We start from the raw sequence: 21,875 nt of genomic DNA on the forward strand, positions 1-21,875 counted from the left end.
AGTACATGTGGAAGTGCCGATTGTTGTTATAACAGGTAGCAATGTCATGCAGTAAATCCATGTCTTAGTTTGCAGGATAGACCTTCAGTCTATAATTTCCAGAGAACTTCAGGCACCCGGCATACAAATCCCTTACATTTCAGTAGAAGCTGTGAATCCAGCTCCACTAGGTATAAACCTAATTTCAAAATTGCCTAAAACATACTTGGGTAAACTAAAGAATATTGACAACAATTTTGTAAGAGGCTACCTACTGACAAGCTACAAACTTTGTATGTAGCAAAATTTTAAAAATGAAACTGTTTTTCAGAATTGCTGAGCAGCCCATTGTTCCCCTGTAATTTTTACTGTGCATGTCTGATAGCCAGAATTCTTGTGTAATTATCTACATGTGGATTTAGGAACCTTTGGAATTCATTTGTATATATTTTGTTCTACAATGCCGCTATGTAATTAGTACTTTTCTCTCATTTCTTACCTGTCTTTTTATTCTTTTTTCATACAAGTTTGTAGGCTTTTTGACATTGGAACTGGCTCTTTGATCTGTGTTTGTAGCATCATTCTGTCCTGGTCAGCAAGTGAGGCCCATTCACCCAGGCACAATATAAATGATAGGCAATAGTAATACAGAAATAATTTCATGCTTCTCACCCTTCCTTCTTGCCATCTCTGAACTTCCCCTTTTTCTCCATATCTCTTTTTTCAGACTGTCTGAATGTAAGGCCATAGGAGGATATACTATTGATTTATATTCCTCAGTGCTCGGGTACGTCTCATGCAACAGCATGAGACAGTTACTTAAAACTTGGAGAGTGCTGCATGAAATGCAGTATACCATTAGGAAGTGCTGAATAGGTCTAAAATGTGGTGAAGACTGAGAGAACAGGACCTCTGGAATCTGATTTTGTTACCTCACAAATTTGTGTTGATCTTTAGTGTCCTGGCTATTTACATTCCTTTACTTAAGTATACTATACTTTGCTCAGATCTGCATCCACCGCAATACTCATACTGTGACTTTACCAAAGAGATGCTTTACCAAGTGAGAGTTTATGGCTGTCATTATCTGGATGGCAAATGAGCCTGACATCCTCCTGATGGTTGCAGTCATGCTTTCCCCACTCTCTCCTTGAGCATTGCAGAAGGTTTGCCTCCTTCCCTGAGCAGCTGACATCATCCAACCAGATGGGCCCAGAGCTTCCTGCTGAGTAGCTCTCAGGTGTGCTTTTCCCATACCTGCATAACACATACGTATACATAACATTTTGGTCCCCAGTGATCAGAGGGCACGTGATACTTAAGCACTCGGAAGGAAATAAATTATTTCTGAAGAAATAAAGATTTCTCAAGTAGTAACATTAAACAGTGTTAAACATGACAGAGCAGGTTCAGTTAGCATTAAATTCAATGAGAGTATCATATGCTGCTTCTTTGGTAATGTTTTTTTTTAAGGAATTACTGTTACATTAATACAAACTTGAGAATGTAACACCTTTGATTAAGGCCTCCCTTCAACTAAGCATATGGCTGTCTCACTGACTTTGAGACTTACAGCATGTTCTTAGTATATATACATTTAAATGTCACAGTCTGGGGAAAAATGAGACAAAATTCTTTTTTAAATGTGAGCTGTTATAATCTGAAGGCAAGACAACAATCACATAGTGAGAGTGTAACTGTGTAGCCACAGTCAGTACAAAAAGTAGCGAATGCAAGAAACTCTTTTGAGATTTTTTCTAAAATACGCTTTTCAATAGATAACAGTGTTCCAGGGCCAGACTGTGGGTTTTTCTGAGCTAGATCCAGAAGGACTTATACCTTGAAAATGTCTGTGATTTTTAATGACTGTTTGACAAGCAAAGATTTTGAAGAATTAAACTTTTATAGGCAAAATAGAATAAAACAAATCAGTTTTTCTCTATAGCATATGCATTGATCTCAGTTAGCCAAAAAGATGATTGGAAGGAACTCGGTAAATAAAGGCTGCTGAATCACAACCTCAGTTGAAGCTTTTTCTTCTGCCTAAACTGAGGCCATAAATATCTCTCTGAGACTGAGGGAAGCAGGCTTTAATGGATTTTAACTCAGCAGTTTCTATGAAGCACTCAGCTAATATTAAAAAACCAGATTCTTGAATAATGTAGGGTTCATGAAAATGTTTGTCATCATTGTCAAGTCAGAGTCAGATATCTAATATCAAGTAATCTTACTTAAATCCCAGCTGCCGGCAAACCACCTGTGTATTCAGCTCTGTCCACCCATCATCGCAGATTGTGCCCCACTGCCCAGTATAATAGACCTCCAGGCGTCCCTCATGACTGCCTTTCCCACTTGTTAGTCTTAATGCACCATCTGTGTCATTAACAAGTAAACAAGAAAAACAAAAACAGGAATCAGTTTTTCTTAGGTCCAATTATTGTTCTAAAACAAAATTAGTAACATTGCATTTACTGCATCTGATCAGAATATTAGACTACTAAATCTAGTGCTGATCACTAGGTGTCATTTAATGAGAAGATCAAAGAAATGCCATAATGCACCCGGTCAGCTGTGAAGTGTTGCGTAATACAATTGCTTAAGCCCAAGAGAGCACAAGATACTGATCCCCCAAGCCCTTATTACGTGCCGAGTCCACAGGAGTGGGTTCTGATTACGTGATTTCACTGTATGTACACCTTATCTTTTTCTTTGTATATTCTGTTATTTCCCATTGCTTTTACGCTGAAATGCTTACTGCCATTGATAGATGTGATACACAGTTAAGGCAGCCCCACCTAGTAAGTGGCAGTTAGCATGTTCCTGAGGAACCAAGGCTTTATGTCGAATAATGAGATTTTCTGCACCTGTAAAATTTCCATAGCCAACAGCTGGTTCATTTTGATACTGCCAGAACACTTTATTACTGTGGGGTTTTGTGCGTCTGCAAACTTTAAAAATTCTCTTTCTGGAGCTGTGAACTCTGCATTTGTCACTGTTTTGCTGCGTGATTATTGTTAACTGAAGTACCTGTGAGAGGTGTGCAGGAAACGCCAGCATCTTCTTTGTGACCACAGTTGTGTTCTCGCCAGGAGCTTTTTGGACACTGTTCTATAGATAGTTCATTTCCCGTGCACCGCACTTCATCCAGGAGCACAGGGCCTGAGCCTTCTCCAAAGTAAGCCTGGCTCCACGCCTTGGCAACACCCCTGTCGAAACACAACAAACACCCAGTCAAGAACAAGCAAGCTCAAGAGTCTGGGACTCACCAGGAAGAGCTAAAATGCTAAATAGCCAGCTTCTAAAATAGCAGGTGGGACTGCCTAAATAGCCACTGCACTGGTAACTGACAACACAGCCCACATTATGTCATGTCATGGGATGTGGTTCCACAGTCAACTTCAGTCTCAGCTGAGGGTATGGAGCAACTTAAACATACTGTTTCCACACTTCCAAGGTTTGAACATATTTAGAACATCAATTTTTATTGGTTTGTATCTATGACATTTTCCTTTTCTGTCCCTTTTGATTTTTAAGCATAACTTTCCTAGAAGAGATTATAGATGTACAGCTTGGGTATGAGGATTCTAATTTTAATTTCATTTAATATTTATATGGAGTAAAAATAATTCTATATATATTTCTACAGTGACTTTCATCTGTTGTCCTCAAAGCACATTAATCAAATCTCAAATACCCAGATGAGGCAGATAAAAGTGATTGTTCGCCATTTAGTCATGTAAAAACCACAGAAAAGAGATCTTAAGTGACTTGACAAGTCATACCACCAATCAGTGGTAGAAATAAGAACAGAAAGCAGATCAATGACTCGCCTTGTGTGTGTTATACTCTTTATGTCAGCGTAGAGGATTTTGAGCACAAAAACCTACATCAACTGAAAATGGTCCATTGTTTCAGCATTACAGAAATTATGCAGTGTTTAACACTTGATGATCTATCAGGATTTTTCCAGTTCTATTTAAGATGCCATGTCTTTCATACGTAAATGTTTTTCATGGTTTGGTTTCTTTCAGCTCAATAGTTTCTCTGTTCATATATCCAGTCTAGTTTTTATAGGAGTATTCTCAATATCTGCCTTCTTTTTCAACTTGTAAGATTGAATTGTCTCTAAATTTTGTACTATAGTGAATTACCTATCTAAAGGACTAGTTTAAATTAATTAACATCCTGTTTGGGTGCGGGGCTCTATACTGATTATTAATTTGCTTTAAAGAGAGTTTTCCACTATCTGCCATATATTGTCATGCAACACCTAACAGGAATGGTATGTTCAGCTTATACTGAAAATATGACAGGTCTTGGCTATTTTGTTTTGGGATGTAATCATTCAAACTTTTTAACTGGCCTTTGTAACTGTGTGTCAGAATAGTACACTGCTGTGATTTTTTTTTTTTTTTTTTTAACGTAAGTTGCAGTAGTCTATGTTTTTAAGGCACTGACTCATTAATCCATCTATGGATTTAGATAGATGTGGATTTCATTTCCAGTGCTTTGTATAAATACATAACAATCTCTGTTATCTCCTTTTTTTAAAAGGAAAACAATACTAAATTTACAACTAGCAATCATAAAAATTCTTGATAAACAGTAAAGGGGTATGGGAAAAATGACAACAGTAAGGCTTATAAAAATGAAATTAGGATCAGGGAAAATATTCTATACAAAGGAAGGATGTGGAAATTCATGGTAGATGCTGTGTAGATGGTAATGCTCAGTAAATAAAAGCACACACAAGAAAGATAAACTAAATAATCTGTGTTTTGCATTTTCATCTTGTTTAAAATCAACTTGTTTTTAATATTTTCAAGCTAATGTGCTTCATTAATCTTGAAAATGCACTTTTAATTTTCAGACTGTTTCTTTGATGACCAGATGCCTTCTTCAAGTGGTGGAGAACATGGAAAATATAAAAAAGCAGGTCTTACTTACTCAGTAGGGAGAAGACTTATAATCTGCAGTTGCTTCAAAGAAGCAGGTAAGCAAACCAAAAATATCCTCACTCAGCAGGCAACATTTTAGCAAAACACATAGCTTTAGTCTGAAGTTAGTACCTTATTTTTGAGAGAGATTTTTAATTAGATATTACCTTTTCTTCTGAATGACCTTCCTAATTCCAAATAACATATTAACAGACATCTTGGTCTAATTTTTTTCCTTTAGCAATGCAAAGAAGAATTTTAATAGATTGGAAATTATATTTTCCCCTGAGATTTGCAAACATCTCCTGATTGCCTTTACTATTCTTTCATTTAGTTTGTTAAGTAACCATGCATTTTTATGTGTAGCATTAATTTACTGAACATTTGTATTTTGCAATGCTGGTAACACGAAAAAGAGCCAAGTCCTCCATCTCTTATATTTCATAAAGAGCTGCTTTTTGAACTGGTTGAATGACTATATAGAAAACTAAGAAAATATAATCCATAGGATACGCTGCGGGTAATACTTATTTCAAATCTAGGTATCCCATTTATATTTAAGCATCTAAATAAATAAAGATATCTTGGGTTTCCAGTGTATCTTTCTGATGTACCACGATGGGCTCTGTGAGTTCTCAGCACTTCAGGCTATTTTTGTAGAATTGAATAAATAGGGACTGAAAAGCCTACTTTCAGGGTCCTTATTTTTATTAATATTACCCCAAATATATTATAGGCTTATTACAGAAAGCCTGGTTTACTGGTAGTTTTTAAGATGATTGTACTTTGGAACATTTATATGTAGAAGATAAATTATCTTCATTTAAGTTTACTGAGTAGTATTTGCATATATACAAACATTACACAAAAAGAAAATTCTCGTACATAGCTTCTATTTCTTGTATTTTTTAAATTCTGATGCTGGTACAAATGTATAGAAAATGTTAGAAAAACAATCCTTATTCATTAAGAAGCTGGCAGAAATCAAAGAGAGAATGCTTGACTACTCTGAATGTTGAAAACAAATTATACCATAATCTAGTAAGATTCTCTGACGTTCCGATAAAGCAGAGACAACATATCCCATTACTATAACAAGGGCAATTTGTATCAAGGAAAAAGTATTTATGAAACCAAATAATACAATAAATTATCATTTTTCACCTATTAATGGTAGATTAATATTCTGAAGTTTTATAGGAGTGCTACAGAAAAGTTGAAAGGATGTGGGATACTGAGATGCTTTACTTTTACAATTTGTGGCACATTTCCAGATGGATTAACAGTATGCAAATTTAGATTATTTTTATTACTTCATAACCGGTCTAGTGCCACTGTTGGTAAAATTGCACTTCACAGTAATGAGCACATTTGTCAAGGCATCTTGATTACTTGAGAAATTCTGTAAATCTCTAGACATATTTTAAAAAGACTTATCACCATCTTAATACAATTTATTTACTCAGAAAAACAAAACAAATTAGAAGCATCTCGGAACTGCAGTTTCTGAACATTAAATATAAGTAATCAAATGTTTTACTGTAATCAGTAAGGAGGCAGGTTAAGAGCATGACATTTGTCATTAGTATATAGAAATGTAAAGCATAGCTTAGAAGCTCGCCAAACTTACTAATAGTGGCCCAATTCAAAAGCAGAAAAGGCCTGTAAGAAGACAGACTTTCTATTAGGTATTCCCAATTGAAAATGTACTGGAATATAGAAATATAGCAGAAAATAAACTGGGGGAAAATGAAAGTCTGATGTCAGAGGAGCATGTTGATTCCCACATGGCTCACCAGGAGATCTAGAAGCTTTTTAAGTACTGCACAGTTCTCATCCTTTTGAGCTAATTTGGATGGCACCAGCAGTCCAAGGCCTCCGCTTCATGTTACAAAACAAGTACACTCTGGGGGCCACCCATTAATGCCACAAAGCTCGCTACCTTCAATGCCACTTCTTTTAATTCATCATAATCCCAGCAGGGTTGAACAGGTGAGTTCTGTTCCAGTCTCCTCTGCACTGACCTGCTTAGTTCTTATCCAGTCTGTCTCAGACATAATCCCCTTCTCCTCCTTGGGTTTACATCTTAGTATCTTCTCTGCATCTTGCTCCTAGTTCTTTCCCTCTTCATCCCAGTTGTCCCCATCTCCTTCCTCTCTGATCCAGCAGTTCTCCTCTTTGCCTCCCACTTCTGCAGCATCTTTCCTCAAATACTGAATACTTATCTTCTGTGTGGTATCAAAATCAGCCCCGGCTGTTCAGAAGAGGAGCAAGAAAATCCTGTTCTGCTGCTGTGACTATATTGTAGACCATGCTTAGTTCAGACAGAATCCCTGACAAGCTTAACTGTCAGAACTTCAAACAGATCTCAGTATATGCAAACTGACAATCTTCAGAGACTCGTTACATAAACAAATCTTGAGAGATTCTCACAGGCATGCCAAAAACCATATCCTTTCTGACAAAGTAGTGCTCTTACTCTAAAGCAAGGAAGCCGTTAGACTCCTCGGTAAAATGGATGTAAGGATTTTAACAGTCAAAGCAACTTCCTTGTCTTCACGTAGGGTTTTTGATTGAAACTTTACTGAAATTGTAGTGAGTTTTCACTAAAAAATCAGCATTTATTCTGAGACACATCCTTTGTCTGTCCTACAGACGAAATTGTCCCTATCATATGACACTGAAAACTGGATCCTATAAATCAAAGTGCCAGGGACTTGAAAGTATTGGCACTGTACCTGAACCTTCTATAAATAAACTTAGTTACTGCTTCAGAGTATTAATGCGATTTTAAAGGAGCATCTTTTGACAACTTCAAGCTATGTATCTGACTAACTCTCCTGCTTTGCTGCTGGAGTAGAAAATATGTAGAAAAACAAACCCAAGGCCCAGCTGCCGACAGACGACTTCAGCATCTGCATCATCCCACTGGTCATCGCAGACAGTCCCCCACTGGCCAGCATGGTAGACTTCTACTCTTCCTTCGTAAGCATTGTTCCCACCAGCCAGCCGGACTGGAGTAAAGACAGGGGCTGTGATCAAACACAGAATATAGGAAAAGGTCATGTCTTTCCCAAAATGTTATCCTGATAGTAAAGAAAAACTAAGATGTCTTAATGGTTTCTCTGGCATCACTCAAGAACCACACATTATTTTTTCTAGTTAGATGGAAAATCTGAAATTAAACTTCTTAAAAATTAGTTCCCCTAAGCTCTACTCTCAGTAGCTGAAGAATATTACACAGACAAGTGACCATACTGAGCTGGACACATACTTAAGTGTCAAAGCATTCACAGATGCTTAGGGCTGTACAATCAGTCAATAGATCTGCATTTCTACCAGTAAGAGCAAAATTGGCTCTGTATAGGCTTGGTCCCAGAGGGTAAAATCTGAATTGGGAAGCAAAAATTCTTTCATTGCCACAGAAGTAGAAATTCATCCTGTTTTCTCATTCCTTTGGTAATTCCAGTGAGAGCAGTGAAATCTCATTGACTGTGGAGTCTCACTTCAACTGTGCAAGTATATATATCCCTTCCTGTTCCTGAGGTACAGTTTGATTTTTGGTCTTTTCAAATCATTAGCCCTTTTCTGGTCCAGCAAGAAATAGTCTTGAAAGCATCACTTCTGCATAGAGCTGTAATAACGGAAACAGCTTAAAACCATATAAAAAAATAATTGCTCTAGTATTTAAAAGGTTATTTTAAAGTTTCACCGTATCTAACGTCTGAATGATTTTAAATGTGGTTAATTTTTGTGTAGGCCTTCCAACCAATTAATGCTACTATTTCATCTATTTCTTGGCTTAAAAAAAGAAAACTGAGGGCAATTTCTCCAGTTTAATCTTACTATTTCACTGGTATGAAATCTGTTTTTCTGTAATTATTTAAAAAAGCTAGTTGCAGTAGAACCTGCAGAACATGAAAGCTTCATCTAGTCTGCCAAAACTCAGAATCAGTTTAATTCATTTCAGATATCCTGGACTCTAAATTACTGATAAACTTCCTTTCAGCATTATTGAAACAGACAACAGTCCTTTAATAAATTTATTGAAACAAAACAAAGTTTTCTGGTGAAAATGTCCATAAGCAGAAGGAAAACCTTATGATCTAAAAGTATAATGTGCAAATTTATAGTTTTCAGTTTCTTTAGGCAAAACTGTTTCTCTTGCTTTGGTCCTTCAACTTGTCTCCTAGCTTAAAAAGATTCTCCCTTTCCTCTACACTATAGTTTTCTAAATTAAGACCAAAATCATTTTTTAAAAGTCATTTGTCAAAATAGTCCTCATGAATAGTGGAGCTTTAGGACAAAAATGCATCTGCCTTTGGATAGGAATGTAAGTGGGAGAGAAAAGGCAGCACGGAGCTGGCTGCAGCCATACACGTTTTGTTTACAACTGAAGAGATTGTCATTGCCAGCTCCTCAGCACTGCCAGCCTAGCCTTCCTTGAGGTCAGCAATATCGTAAATCTGATGGCATAATTACCCATTTAGTTGCCGTTTATCACATTCCTTAAAATAATCTGAAATATCTTAAAAACATTAATCATATTTTTTTTCCTAACAATATCATTTTGACTTGTGTGAGTGATGTGTGAGACAGCAATCTTCAGCTAGGAAAACTTGGACCTGTTTTAAATGTACACAGAACAGGGCAAAAACTTTGCAGTTGCTTGTGCGATGTCGTCCACGTTCACAGTAAGGAATGTCATCCCAACACTTCCGTACCGAAGGAGAAGGCATAGCCTGTTTGTGAAATTACTGCTCCTCCCTACTGTTCAAGAAAAGCTAACAAATTGACATGTAGCATATGTAGCTACCAAAGACAACCTCCGAGTAGACAAATAAATTAATAAATAAATATTTAAAAAAAAAAAGGTTTAAAAAAAAAAGTTTAAAGAAAACAGGTGGGGGGAAACAATCCTACTTCTACAGCCAGAGATTCTCACTGCTTCACCCTTTCTCACAACCTACATCTCAAAGCAATAATTTGCTTGTTGATTATGAAAAGGTAAAAAGTGGTTCAGCTAGTTGCTACTTGCACAGCATAGAGGGATTTGAAACAGTTAATGATGCGATGATTCAGTCTGTTTAATTTCCTGTTCCAAGAAGTCTTAATATTTTTTTCTCATTTAATAATGAGTAATTATTACTACTTCTATTTAAATAAGGTAAGGAGCTAACCAAACCGTATGTATTTATTTTTACCTAGGGAAGAGCTACATGTGACAGCAGCTGCCACTTTTTGAGGACATGTCCCATCCTGCCAGATGTCTTTTTCACATAACAGTATATTTTCTTCATCACCACGACAACGCACTTCACTCCAATAAACAGGAATAAGGCCCAGTCCAGAAAATGGTATGTGTTTTGCTGTACCTTTTTCACTGTAAGGAGAATAATCAGGATAGGACATTAGAGTGGGAGGAGGGGAAGTGGAACATTTTCTCGTATATAAATCTTGGAGTAGAAAAGAAAGCTTTCTTCAGCAGTGTAAATTCATCACATTTTCATACAGTTCAGCATTGTTTTCTGCGCAAAGAAAAGTAACAGATGTGACCCAGTTCTCACCATTTTGTTGTGGGATATTTTAGTACAATGGCCTGTGTTGCTGCAGGGCCAGCTACATTCCTGTTCTCCCGGTTCTTAACTACAAAAATCAACGCAGAGTCGACAGTCCATAGGTGAACCTACAGTACCATCCCACTGCAGTTATACTTCCAGGAGAGGTAATGCTAACAGGCCTGTCACCCTTATCCTCTCCTTTACTCCATTAAAATGTACCAGTGCCCTGCCCATACACATGTCATATAATATGGTTGTGACCATGGGGCAGCGAAACCACCTCATACTCCATTAGATCAGGTCCGTGTCCATTATTGTCTATTTCAGCCATACCCATCCATCCAGAGCATTTATAAACAGCTTCCTTTCCTTCCCATACTGAATCTACAGCGACAATTACTGAGCCATCTTTTTTTCCATGTAATGCCCAACAAAATTAAATTAAAACCAAAGGCCGAATACTGTAAAATCAAAGGAACAGATAGATGGAAGCACCTGAAAAGCACCAACAATACCTAGTGAGTTCACCTTGTGGGATATAGATCCAAATTTCTGCCAAACATGCATGATAACAGAAACTTTCAGCTACTGTTTGCTTGGGGCTTTTTGGCCTGGATTCAGATTTAAGCCATTTCTGTTGAAAAGACCAAACCATTCACCTGTATCACTGAACTACTTTTGCTAATAGTGGTCTTGTTCAACTGAAATGTTTAGGGTGTGGAAGGCAAAAAGAACTTACATTAAAACGGGGAAAGGAGACATTGCACGTAGACAGCTGAAGTCATAAGCAAAATCATGGCCTCCAGATGGCTGAACTTTTATCTCATCTGATCCTCATATTTTTATAAGTTGGCATGGTGTGTCCAGATTAGTATTGAACATTATAAAACAGCTTAGATTTAGTTCTGGCTAGCAGTCTTAAATAGGAATGTCACAGTGCAAGTATGCTATAAAAGCCCCTTACTGCTTGTAGCAAACAAAATCACTACTTTGGTATGTGACTGAGAGAAATGTTAGAAAGGCAATAAAGCCAGCCATACTGTGTGGCTTATTGAGAAAGTGCAAACTGAATGGGGTGCTAAAGGGGGATATTCAAGTAATTTGGTTGCTAACTTGAACAGCATTGATTTTTTAGAAGCTGAAATTGCATTTTATTTTTAAAGCTCCCTTTTGCTATGGGCATTTTCTTCCTTACCTCAGTTCCATCTTACTATTACAATTGCAGTATCACTATAGGCATTATCTAGAGTTTAATGACCAAATTATGTTAACAGGTCCTGTTGATTAACTCCCTTCTGACAGCACTGGGAAGTAGTGGTCAATGAGGACAATGCAGGGACTTTCAATCTGTCCAATATTACTATAACTCTGTAAAATGTTTCCATGAAAATGTAAAGCTGCAAAAACTTGCCTGGTTTCGGGTTTTGTCATCAATGTGCAACTCTGAAAGTAAACCATACAGATTATCTAGCTAGATGAAGATATGCACAACAAAATTACCACATTTTCCAAAAACCTAGGATGAGTCCCAGATGTTTTTTGGCAGGATAGAATGGATGATTACCAGGGTAACCCCATGCTCCTGAGAACCAGGAATTTTTGTATGATTAGGAGCCCAAGTAGAGTCTAATTCTGGACACATTTATGTTTTCATAGATTCAGTAACCTCACTGGAGCTGTTCTTAATTGACACTTACATAAGTGAGATCAGGATCAGACCTCATATTTCTGCCCTTGTGGGCATCTCCCGGATGTCTAGTAAAGCAGTTTTTGCTTCCCTAAGCTTTTCTGACCTGTTCACACTTTTCACTTCGAAAGCAAAGCATCTACGCTGGTCTGCTCCTCTCCAGATCCCATATGCAGCTTTCAAATGAAATACTGATTCTCACAGCAACTTCTTTGAAGTACAACACAATTGAAGAAAGCGATGGATTCTGGGAAGAACAACTTCAGCATTCAACAACTTTCAAACAGAAAAAAACAATCATCAAACACAAAAAGCCCTCAGGATTTGCAAAATAGATTGTCCTTTATACTGAAACATCATTAATATAAGCTGACTGATTTTTACTTGGACTGAAACTTACCCAAGTGCAAGCTGTCGACATACAACTGTTGCATCATTATTGTCCCAATGGCTCCCACAGATTGTTCCCCAGATTCCATTCAAATAAACCTCCACTGTACCTTCAAACTCATTCTTGCCACCCTGGAGTCTCACTGACCCTAGTTAAAGAAAATAAAAAATATTAAGCCTCCAAGATATTCCATTGCTCAATTAATGTATCCCACAAAAGACTCCGAACCTGACTGTCCCTCTGCAGAGAGAGTTCCTGTTTCATGTATTGCCATCTTTGGGCTCTTTGGGTGAGCTGCTTCTAAGAAGCACTCTGGCACATCTAACATTCTTATACAGTGATATACAAAAGGAGATAACCTTCTTTTTTACATGAGGAAAACATTTTGCTGCTTATACTGAAATTACGTCACATTTCTGATCCTTCTGATGCTACAACTTAGTTAAAGATCTAACCAAAAAAACCCATGTATAGACTACACATAATTATTTCAATGTGGTTACCTCTACCCAAATGAGCAGGAAGTATCTATATACAAGTGCTATACTTCTATCTTCCACATAATTCCATCCAACTTAAGGGAATCAGAAAACAACCACATGGGCTGCACAGCTTTTGCTCTGATCCATGTAACATTATGCATGTCATGGATGTCAGCAGTTTATTTCAGCCAAAGAATGCATTTGTTCATACTTGTTCTCAGACAGAAAAACATTGGATGTAGTTCTATTAATTCATGAGAGGCCTTTACCAAATTCTCAGACAAAACAAGCTAAAAACGTGAGGAATCATCTAAAAGAAGTGGGGGGGGGGGGGGGGGAAAAGTCTGCTTCTTGAGAGCTACAGAACACAGAAATCCAAGAAAATTAACAGATTTTGTGGGTTTTCATTACAGTGGTTTTACTTGAGCCAAGTGCCACTGGTAAAGGTGGGAAAAAGCTGGTCATAGGTATAACAGAGCAGTAATTCAACAAGAAAAAATAAATTTCTGTTAAATTATCAAACATAGCCTGGTTGTATGCGTTAGTATTGCCTGAAATCTCAGTTAATCCATCTGTCTCAGTTCTGTGATCTACTTAAAATCAGAAGCTTCACCATCATCCAGTTTGCAGGGTTTTTAGCAATGGCAGAAAACAGTCCATGTTTGTGCCTGCATTTCATTGTCTATGTGTTCATGTATGTGCAAAGCAGAAGAAGTAGATCCACTTTTTCTTCTCAGCTTTCACTCAGATTGTGTCCTAGTTTTAATTTAGTTCAGTATATTTTATAAAACCATGAAGCCAAACGACTGCCAAATAACTCGAGGAATTAATTAACCTCAAACTTGGTTTTGTGTGTTCCTTTTTGCCTCCTATTTACTTTCTCAGCAGTAACTTACTGTGCAGTAAATTACAAACAAAATTTATTCAACTCATGTTACAGAGTGAGCTATCATTCCAAATAGAGGATTATTAATGAGTTAATTATAACAATACTGTAGACATGTCACACATTGTTTATCTGTCTTTATAATTTTTCTCTTTGTGTTTTTCTGTCACATACAGACAGAGTCTGGAATTTTGTTTATTTCTGCTCTTCGCCAGACTTTTGTATAGACTATTATTTTCACTAGAAATGTCAACTGCAGTCATAGCAAAGTGATTCCTGGCATACCAGAAAGCAATTTTGAAGATGTCATCTCCAAAAATAAGTTTATTTTTGTACATGATTGCTTACAGTCCTGCATGACACCTACTGAAATCAATACAGTGTTTCCTGAGTACACATTACACGATATTTCTATTCAAATATTTGAATAAGGGAGTATTTGAATAAGGGAGTACTTGAAGAATAAAATTCTCTTCTAAGGTCTCCATGGCAGAATTTGGCTCACTCTTTCTGTATTTACAGAATTCCCAATGACAACAACAGTGGCAGAATTTATTCACATACACAGAGCAAAAGATAGCACAAGAGTTAACTTTTGCACATCACAGACTTTTCCCAACAATTAAAAATGAAAGGAATCTGAAATCCTTTGCATCTCCGGTAGAAGTCTCAGGACAGAAGTCTGAAAAGCACAGAGTTCTCACTGTGGACATGTACCATTAAACAAAGAAAACAGCCTTTCCCTTGCCACCTACTCCCCTGAAGAACCCCGGGTGATGTCTGGTCCCTGTTGAAGGGGGAAAACACACTACTGGTATCAGCTGGTAAGGAAGGGAAAGTGACTGGAAGGGACAGTGCATTATTTCCATGTGCCTGTGGGAGAAGACATAGATGAAAACAATAAATGAGGGATTTTTTGAAAATTCATCTAACATCTCAACAAAATATTTTAGTTTGCCTTTTTCCTGTAGATGTACAGCTGCATATAGGAACACCGATGTTCTACGAAGGGTAGTAGCATTCGTAACAGACCTTTGTTCATCTCACAAGAAAATATGATAAAGGACCAGCTTCTATCGTACAGAAGAGAAAACACACAAGATGATTGTTAAAGGTAATTTTGTAACAAATTTAAAATATTCTTGACTTTCACCTGATAAGTTAATCTAGAAAGAAATAAAAAGAAAGCCTATTTTTACATGTAACTAATATTAAACCTTTTATTATGCCTGCTGTTTAATAGAGTTAACCGAATATATGGTATAATAATTCTAACATGCTGGTTGCATTGACTCACTACTCTCCTCATAGGACAGTACTGATATCTACAGCTATGATTAATCTAAACTGTCCAGGGCAAAATCCAGCATTGTCTCCTCAAGCAAAACAATAAGTAAAACCATTTTTTTAAAAGAAAAGCCAGAATTGAAAGCCCTCTGAAAGGTTAATATCTCTTAACGTATTTTTCTAAGTCCAGTCTTAAGTGTTTCTAGCTCAGTATTTCAGCACTGTATCCAACAAGAGTAAAATGATACAGTATTTTTTGTTTCATCTGCACTTTGAAGTATGTATCAACCTGTATCATGTGACAAGTCATAATTAGGTAGCAAACAAATCAAAGAGCACACTAATGAGAAAATGATTTCTCTGTTGTTTACTCAAAATGTTGTGGTATTCAGACCCCTGGTAGTTATTTTACTGCATCAAGATACATTAGTTACAGTAACATGGATACCTCATAAAACATAACAGAACTTTAAAATATAGACTTTCATTTCAGTAGCTTATTTTTTCTTTCCAATAGATAAAACTCTTATTTTATAATGAAACACAGATCTGTGTTTCATGTGTAAACTGATCATGGGGAATTGCAAGATGACCAACATTATCTGCCATCATGTATGTTTATGCTCTGTTACCAAGTATCTGTCTATTACTTATGATTCAATCTTTGTTATTAAGAATATGTTAATATCTTAATTGCAAGATAATCAGCGTTTGCATTGTTAAAATGACCAGGAGACACTCTCACTTCATAGGCAGCAAGAAAACTAACGTTTAGCATGATTAAAAGGATGCTGGTTAAGTCTTTTACATTTTAACACTTCAAGCCCATACTGCACCTCAACGCGAGTGCCCAAGGGGCTTCCTTCTGTGCTCCCCCTAGGGCACAAGAAGCTCTGGAGAAGAGCATCTGAATTACTTCTTAGAAAACAGGTCTGGCTTAAGCGTATGCATTGGCTCTAAGTTTCTGGAGTCACAGCATCTCAATTTTTTAAGCTGTAAATTTTCAGCTTTTTTAGTTGCCGAAGACGACTAAACATGTTGGGAGCAGACCTAATGCAGTAATATCTACTCCAGCTTTTGTGCAATGCTCTAAGAAACTCACACTCTCTCCCTTCTCCACCAACTCAATACGGTGTCAAGCCTCTGCTTAAAGTGCTTCTCAAACCTTCGCTGCCTCAACACCAAGCTCAACAGCAGGGAACATGAGTACAGGGATCGTGCCCATGGCTCTCAATGCCCTCCTCAGCGCTGGTCAGGAAGAGGAAGGATGAGGAGAGGTGAACTGACCCCACGACAGTTAGAAACAAGACCACAAAGTGGGCCTACTAGGCAGCTCTAGGATATATACTGTGCTCTTACAACAGACTTAATTCAGGCCTATATTGAAGAATACAAATCTACTCTCTTGACAGAAACTCCTTAATTTATATACACTGAAAAAATATGTATGTGTTTCTTCTAATTATGTTCTAGCAGAGGTTACTGACGGTCGATTCATGTTGTTTACATACAGTCTGGTAATTTTAGTTGCCCTGGTATCTGCCCAAGTCAGAGTCTTTCCTATCTGCTCTCACTGTTTAAAAGAGATTAAGTTATACTTGCAAATGCAAGGAAGTAAGGGTATCCAGTGGGTGCTGCTGAGACTTGCTCCGCAACACCTGCCATATAGGCTCAAGATGAGACACACGGGAAAAAAGGGAGAGGAAAACCTCTCGGCCAACTTTTAATTAACTCCAAAAAGCAGAAGAGCTTCAAAGGAATTGTGCTGTTGTGCTTGGCCTCTTTTCCTATACCATTCTCACATCCAGAGATGCTGGGTAACTTCAAACCCTATTCTATTTTCTACATTTCACTGAGAACAAGCATTGTTACTTGGTGTGGCTGAATTGCAAATAGAATGGGAATCACTTCCACTTCTGCTGTACGTGTAAGTGCTGCAGCAGTGGGGTTTATGGTGTTGGCTTAAGGTGTGCCAGTACTTTCTTCGCAAACACCTGTGTCCAAAGGTTTGCAATTTGGCTGTAAATGTAGATTTGGAAAAGAGGGATCAGAAGTAGAAGTTGCCTGTGCCTTTCACCCTGGTGCTAGCTGCTCTGAAATTGCAGATTTAAAGCAAAGCAAAAGAAGTCTTTTGAATTATGGAAATCTGTAAAAACAGCAAATGTTTTTAATTCTGCTTTCATTTCCAAGGTGTTCCAACATGGGATAGTGCCATAGAAGGCCCTGCACTGATAATTCATCTCTGTTGCCTTGGAGTCAATTAGGTAAGTCCAAATTGACATAAAGTGTGAGGGTCTCCCATTGATACATGCTGTATATCCCATGTAACCACATTACAACTCGCAGTATTTCAGAATACTAGTGGATGATTCGTAATACATATAAAAGAGTCTATCGCAGTTTCAAAATGAAATTAATTCATTGGTTTGCATGAGGTACTTGTAAAAAACTACCTGTAGTATAGGTCAAATCTAACACCAGTTCCAATCAATGGAAACTTTTCTTCCATTCCAGGATCAGGCCTGGCTAAAACCAAAAAAATTAATCCTGTTGGCTTCAGCAAAACTATGGATGACGCTCACTGCGATCAATGAATGCTGTTGTCCACTTTCCTGAGCACTGCTCTTAGTCTGAAATTATAGCTATTTTCTCCTGGTATTTTAACCTTGAAGAAAGGGTGCATCCATCGGAAGTACTTTTTAAGAACTATCTTGAGAACTTTAGCAGATAGCAGTATTGCATACTCAAGGATTATGTATGTATTAGAAGTTTCATAAATATTGAATGTATTGAGTGTGTACTGTGCTGAATTGCTTCCTCTGCAGCAGTGAGATTCATCATGTCAACCAGCAATGGTTTAAGGCTCTGAAAAAATAAACTGAAGTGTTAGGAACGCAAGGGGCTCTAAAGGACTGGAGTTGTCTTAGGTGGTACAGAGGTGCAGAAAATGAGGGTTCTCATGCTGTGCAGCTGTAGTAAGAGTGGTTCCAGAAGAGCTGCTTCTTAGACAGAAAATATGGACATTCATGTTTAATTTTTCCTGATATTATTTTCTTTAACCCTATGCTATTAAAAAAACCAAAACGCCAAAAGGCCTTCCATCAGCTGCCTGGACTGTAGTATAACAGATAGGGAGAATAATCTAGTGTTTAGACTGTGAGCCTGAAGCTTGATTCTTCTCTCACAAAAGTTTAGTGAAGCATTATTTGATTGGCATTAGTGGATTTACCCTGTGATAAAAGCAATTTAAATGGAAAGACTCTACAGTCTGGCCATTCTGGAGATGCGTATTTTATTTCCAGTTCTGCCACTGATTGGTAGTGTGACCTCTGGCAAAGGCACTTACCCTTTCTTGTATTGTTCCCCCTTTGTAAAGTAAAGAAAAATGGTTAATCCACTTTACTCAAAGAGCTTTAAAGTAGGTACGTAACAACATAGCATGAACAACATGTCATGCAGAATACTGTAACTACATGCCACATAAACTTTGTGTGGCAGCAGTTGCTTCTAGGTACTCAGGTAGGGCCTCTTTTTTGAAGCATGAGTACATTACAGGTAAGTTGTTATTAGCAGTAACTAAAATACTAAATGCTGCTGGACTTATGCCGGCTCTGTGTACAGCATATTTTATTTTCGTTTATTTTCCCCTATGATTTCCTTGGTTAATCATGATAATTTATATATATTTGTATTTAATTTACTTGCTTTCAAGGCATGAATAAATAATACTACCCAGATATCTCTCATTTTAGAAGGAAGGAAATGAAACACTAAAATCTATTATTTTAAACTATAAAACTGCATTTAGACTGGTACCACACAGTATAATTGCAAAGGAGCTTTTTTTATTATTTTTCAGCAGTAATGTTAAAATATAAAGCAGTTTAATATATCCACGTGCACAAAGTTTGGCCAATTAACTTTGCAGATAAGTCCTAATATTTAAGCTAGAAAAAACAGGAGATTTATAGTTAAGGCTTTGAACATGGCATTGTATTTAGTTATCGCAGGTGCCTAATAACTGCGTATGGGCTTCCTTAGCACATGTACTAAAGCCACAGATGCAGAGTTTATCTCTGACTAGTCTGTCCTTCTGTAGCTATAAACTGCATCATAACATTGCCTTACTTGCATTTCTTTGCTTCTTGTAAGAAAGGAACATACTTCAGGACGAACGTTATAATAATGTTTATTTCAGGGCAAATGGCTTGATTTATTTCCCTGTTCCACCTTAAGCCATCTCGCACACTCTCTAATTCTTTCCTGTCGCCTCCACAAAGGCCTTTGGGCAGATGTTTGCCCTGTTGATGTCACTGAGAGTTTGCCACTGAGTCCAACAGAAGCAGATGAGCTTTCCATGAGAAAGTATTGGCTATTGTTCAGTAGCTATGTCCTCCCTCTTAACAGGGGCTACCCCGGACTTCCTTTTTCTGGGGAAAAAAAAGCAGCATTCTGAAAAGACTGAAGGAACACAGCTAAACCCAAACCATGAAGTATTTAGGGCATTTTTTTGCTTAAATCACAGTCGTGATGAACTTACAGGGGATTCTGGAATTTAGTAAGTGCAAGATGGGTTCTTAGCAATAAAATGCTGCTTCTTCACTGTAACATATTAGACCAATTCCTCACAAAGCATTTTGGGAACCAGACTGAAGAATTCTGAAAAAAGCTATAAATATGATGGACTAAATCAAAGAAGCAACTGTGGCACCCTTTCCCAAACTGAGACCAGTTAAAGGGCGTGAAGTCGTCTGGGTCTATAGTTATCTCTTTTCTCCTCCGTGGCATCAGCTGCCTGGTATTCTTTCCAGGGAAACATCTGTAATGCATAACATCATTCTATGTCCTTGAAGGAGTACATTTGACTTGGAACACAGCTTTGGAAGCTGCAATTTTTTTAATGCATAAATGATCTATACGGACCTTGGTGCCTCCATATGTTCTTCATGTGATATTTTATACCAATATGTATAATTATCACATTGTTCAAATGATCATCTTTTTTTCCACACACATTCTGGGGCTATTGTTGGAAGAGAAAGATAATAATCGTCTTCAGAGATCTGACAGTAAATTAATGAAAAAAAACCAACCCCAAACCAGCTTTCCCAAGAACAAAATTATTAATAATAATATTAATGATCAACTTCCTTGCTGACCTTGTGATATTACAAACTATGTAAAAGGAAGGGCAACAACGAAGGGAATTTTTATTTTCGTTGCAACAATTACGCTTGATCATTTTTAGTATAGATATAGATAGGACATAATTCCTATTTAAGTAGGAGATAATACCAGAGCAATGCAGGAGAAAATGTGAAGTCATTCAAAAGCAGACTGTACATAAATATAGGTAACGCTGTGGAGGGGTGCCAACACTGATGAAACGTAAAGCTGATCAACGGCTCAAGGGCTGAATGCCGAAATTGCTGTTCAGTCCTTAGGCACCGAAAACTTCCACTGAAGTCACTGAGAGTTCAGCGAGCAGCGTGTGTGGGGCAAGCACGGGTCTCTTGGCTGGCTTCAGAGATGTGCTCAAGCACCAGCGCTAACTCGCAAACCCCATTATCCCAAGGCGTGGGGGAAAAATAGGTGCTGTGTGAGCAGTTCGCGTTTAGAGCAAGGCTTCCTCTAGCTTTTCCTTCTGCCACTTAACTTCTGTAGACCAAGTGCTTCCCAGAGAAGCGTGCCCGATTACAAACAGGGGGATGCCAGTCTTGGCTAACTGAGCCTACCGAATGAATACCTGCGGCACAGCTTCTTAAGGCGACCTGCCGAGTACAGCGTCGGAATAAAACCAGGTAGCGCCTTCCTCTTCCCGACGCAGCAGACGAAACTCTCCTCTCGGAAAAGCCTTTGCCGTCCCTTCGGCCGGCAAAAGGTGCCCGTCCCCTCGTTCCCGGATCCCTCCAGCGGCGGTGCGAACGCCGCCGCCCGGCTGGGGCTCCGTCCCGCAGAGCCCCCGCGCCCCCGCCCGCAGCGCCGCTCCGCCGCCACCCCGCGCCCCACCGGGGCCGCTCGCCCCCTCCCGCCGGCCCGGCGCCCCCGCCCCGCTCACCTTGCTCGCAGGCAGCGCGGCCCCGCTCCGCCCGGCCCCGGCCGCCCCCGGGGGCGCACCCCGGCCGCCCGCCGCCGGGCAGGGCGCAGGAGCTGCGGCGGCCGCGCCGCGGGAGGGCGGACGCCGCCGGTGGCCAGGGGCGCTGGGCGGCGGCGAAGCCCCCGGCGGGGCAGCCGGCGGGGGGCGGCGGCGGGGCCGGGGCGGGCGGCTGCGGGGGGCGGGCGGCAGGGAGGCCGGCGGAGACCTGCCCCAGCCCGCGGGCTCCGGGGATCGTTCCTATCACCAGCGCCACTACGAAGCCGGTGAATGTCATGGTGCCAGTCCCGCCGGCTCGGGTCCATCTCCCCCTCTCATCGCGCCCGGGATGCGAAGGGGGGAAGGCGGGGCCGCGGCGTCCCACTAATCCCCCACGCCGCACACCCCTGCCGCCCTCCCCCCGGCTCCCCTGCCTGCGGGGGCAGGGCCAGCGGGGCGCGGAGAGGCGCGCAGCCCCCGCGGCGGGGCCGGCAGCGGCGTTGGCGGCTACCTGCCGCAGCCTTCCCCAGCGCGGGGGGAGCGGGGCGGCCGCCCGGCCCCAGGAAGCAGCCGCTCCGGCAGCCCCGGCGGG

The 21,875-nt window shown here is 39.3% G+C and overlaps 1 protein-coding gene across 1 annotated transcript in view; it reads right to left on the reverse strand.

The window, feature by feature from the left end:
* The window catches only part of PRSS12 (serine protease 12), a gene marked incomplete at both ends in the record, with an annotated part of 43,790 nt that extends 22,209 nt beyond the window's left edge, over positions 1–21,581 (reverse strand). Inside the window, 7 exons of the mRNA XM_082315201.1 lie at positions 1,040–1,236; positions 2,211–2,352; positions 3,007–3,185; positions 7,798–7,948; positions 10,121–10,299; positions 12,565–12,703; positions 21,269–21,581. Of these exons, the coding sequence (XP_082171327.1) occupies positions 1,040–1,236; positions 2,211–2,352; positions 3,007–3,185; positions 7,798–7,948; positions 10,121–10,299; positions 12,565–12,703; positions 21,269–21,581 (1,300 nt within the window). The remainder of the gene's footprint in view (positions 1–1,039; positions 1,237–2,210; positions 2,353–3,006; positions 3,186–7,797; positions 7,949–10,120; positions 10,300–12,564; positions 12,704–21,268) is intronic.
* Positions 21,582–21,875: the final 294 nt, after the last annotated feature.

This window comes from Platalea leucorodia (genome assembly GCF_965183815.1).
Source record: "Platalea leucorodia genome assembly, chromosome: 6".
Lineage (NCBI taxonomy): Eukaryota > Metazoa > Chordata > Aves > Pelecaniformes > Threskiornithidae > Platalea > Platalea leucorodia.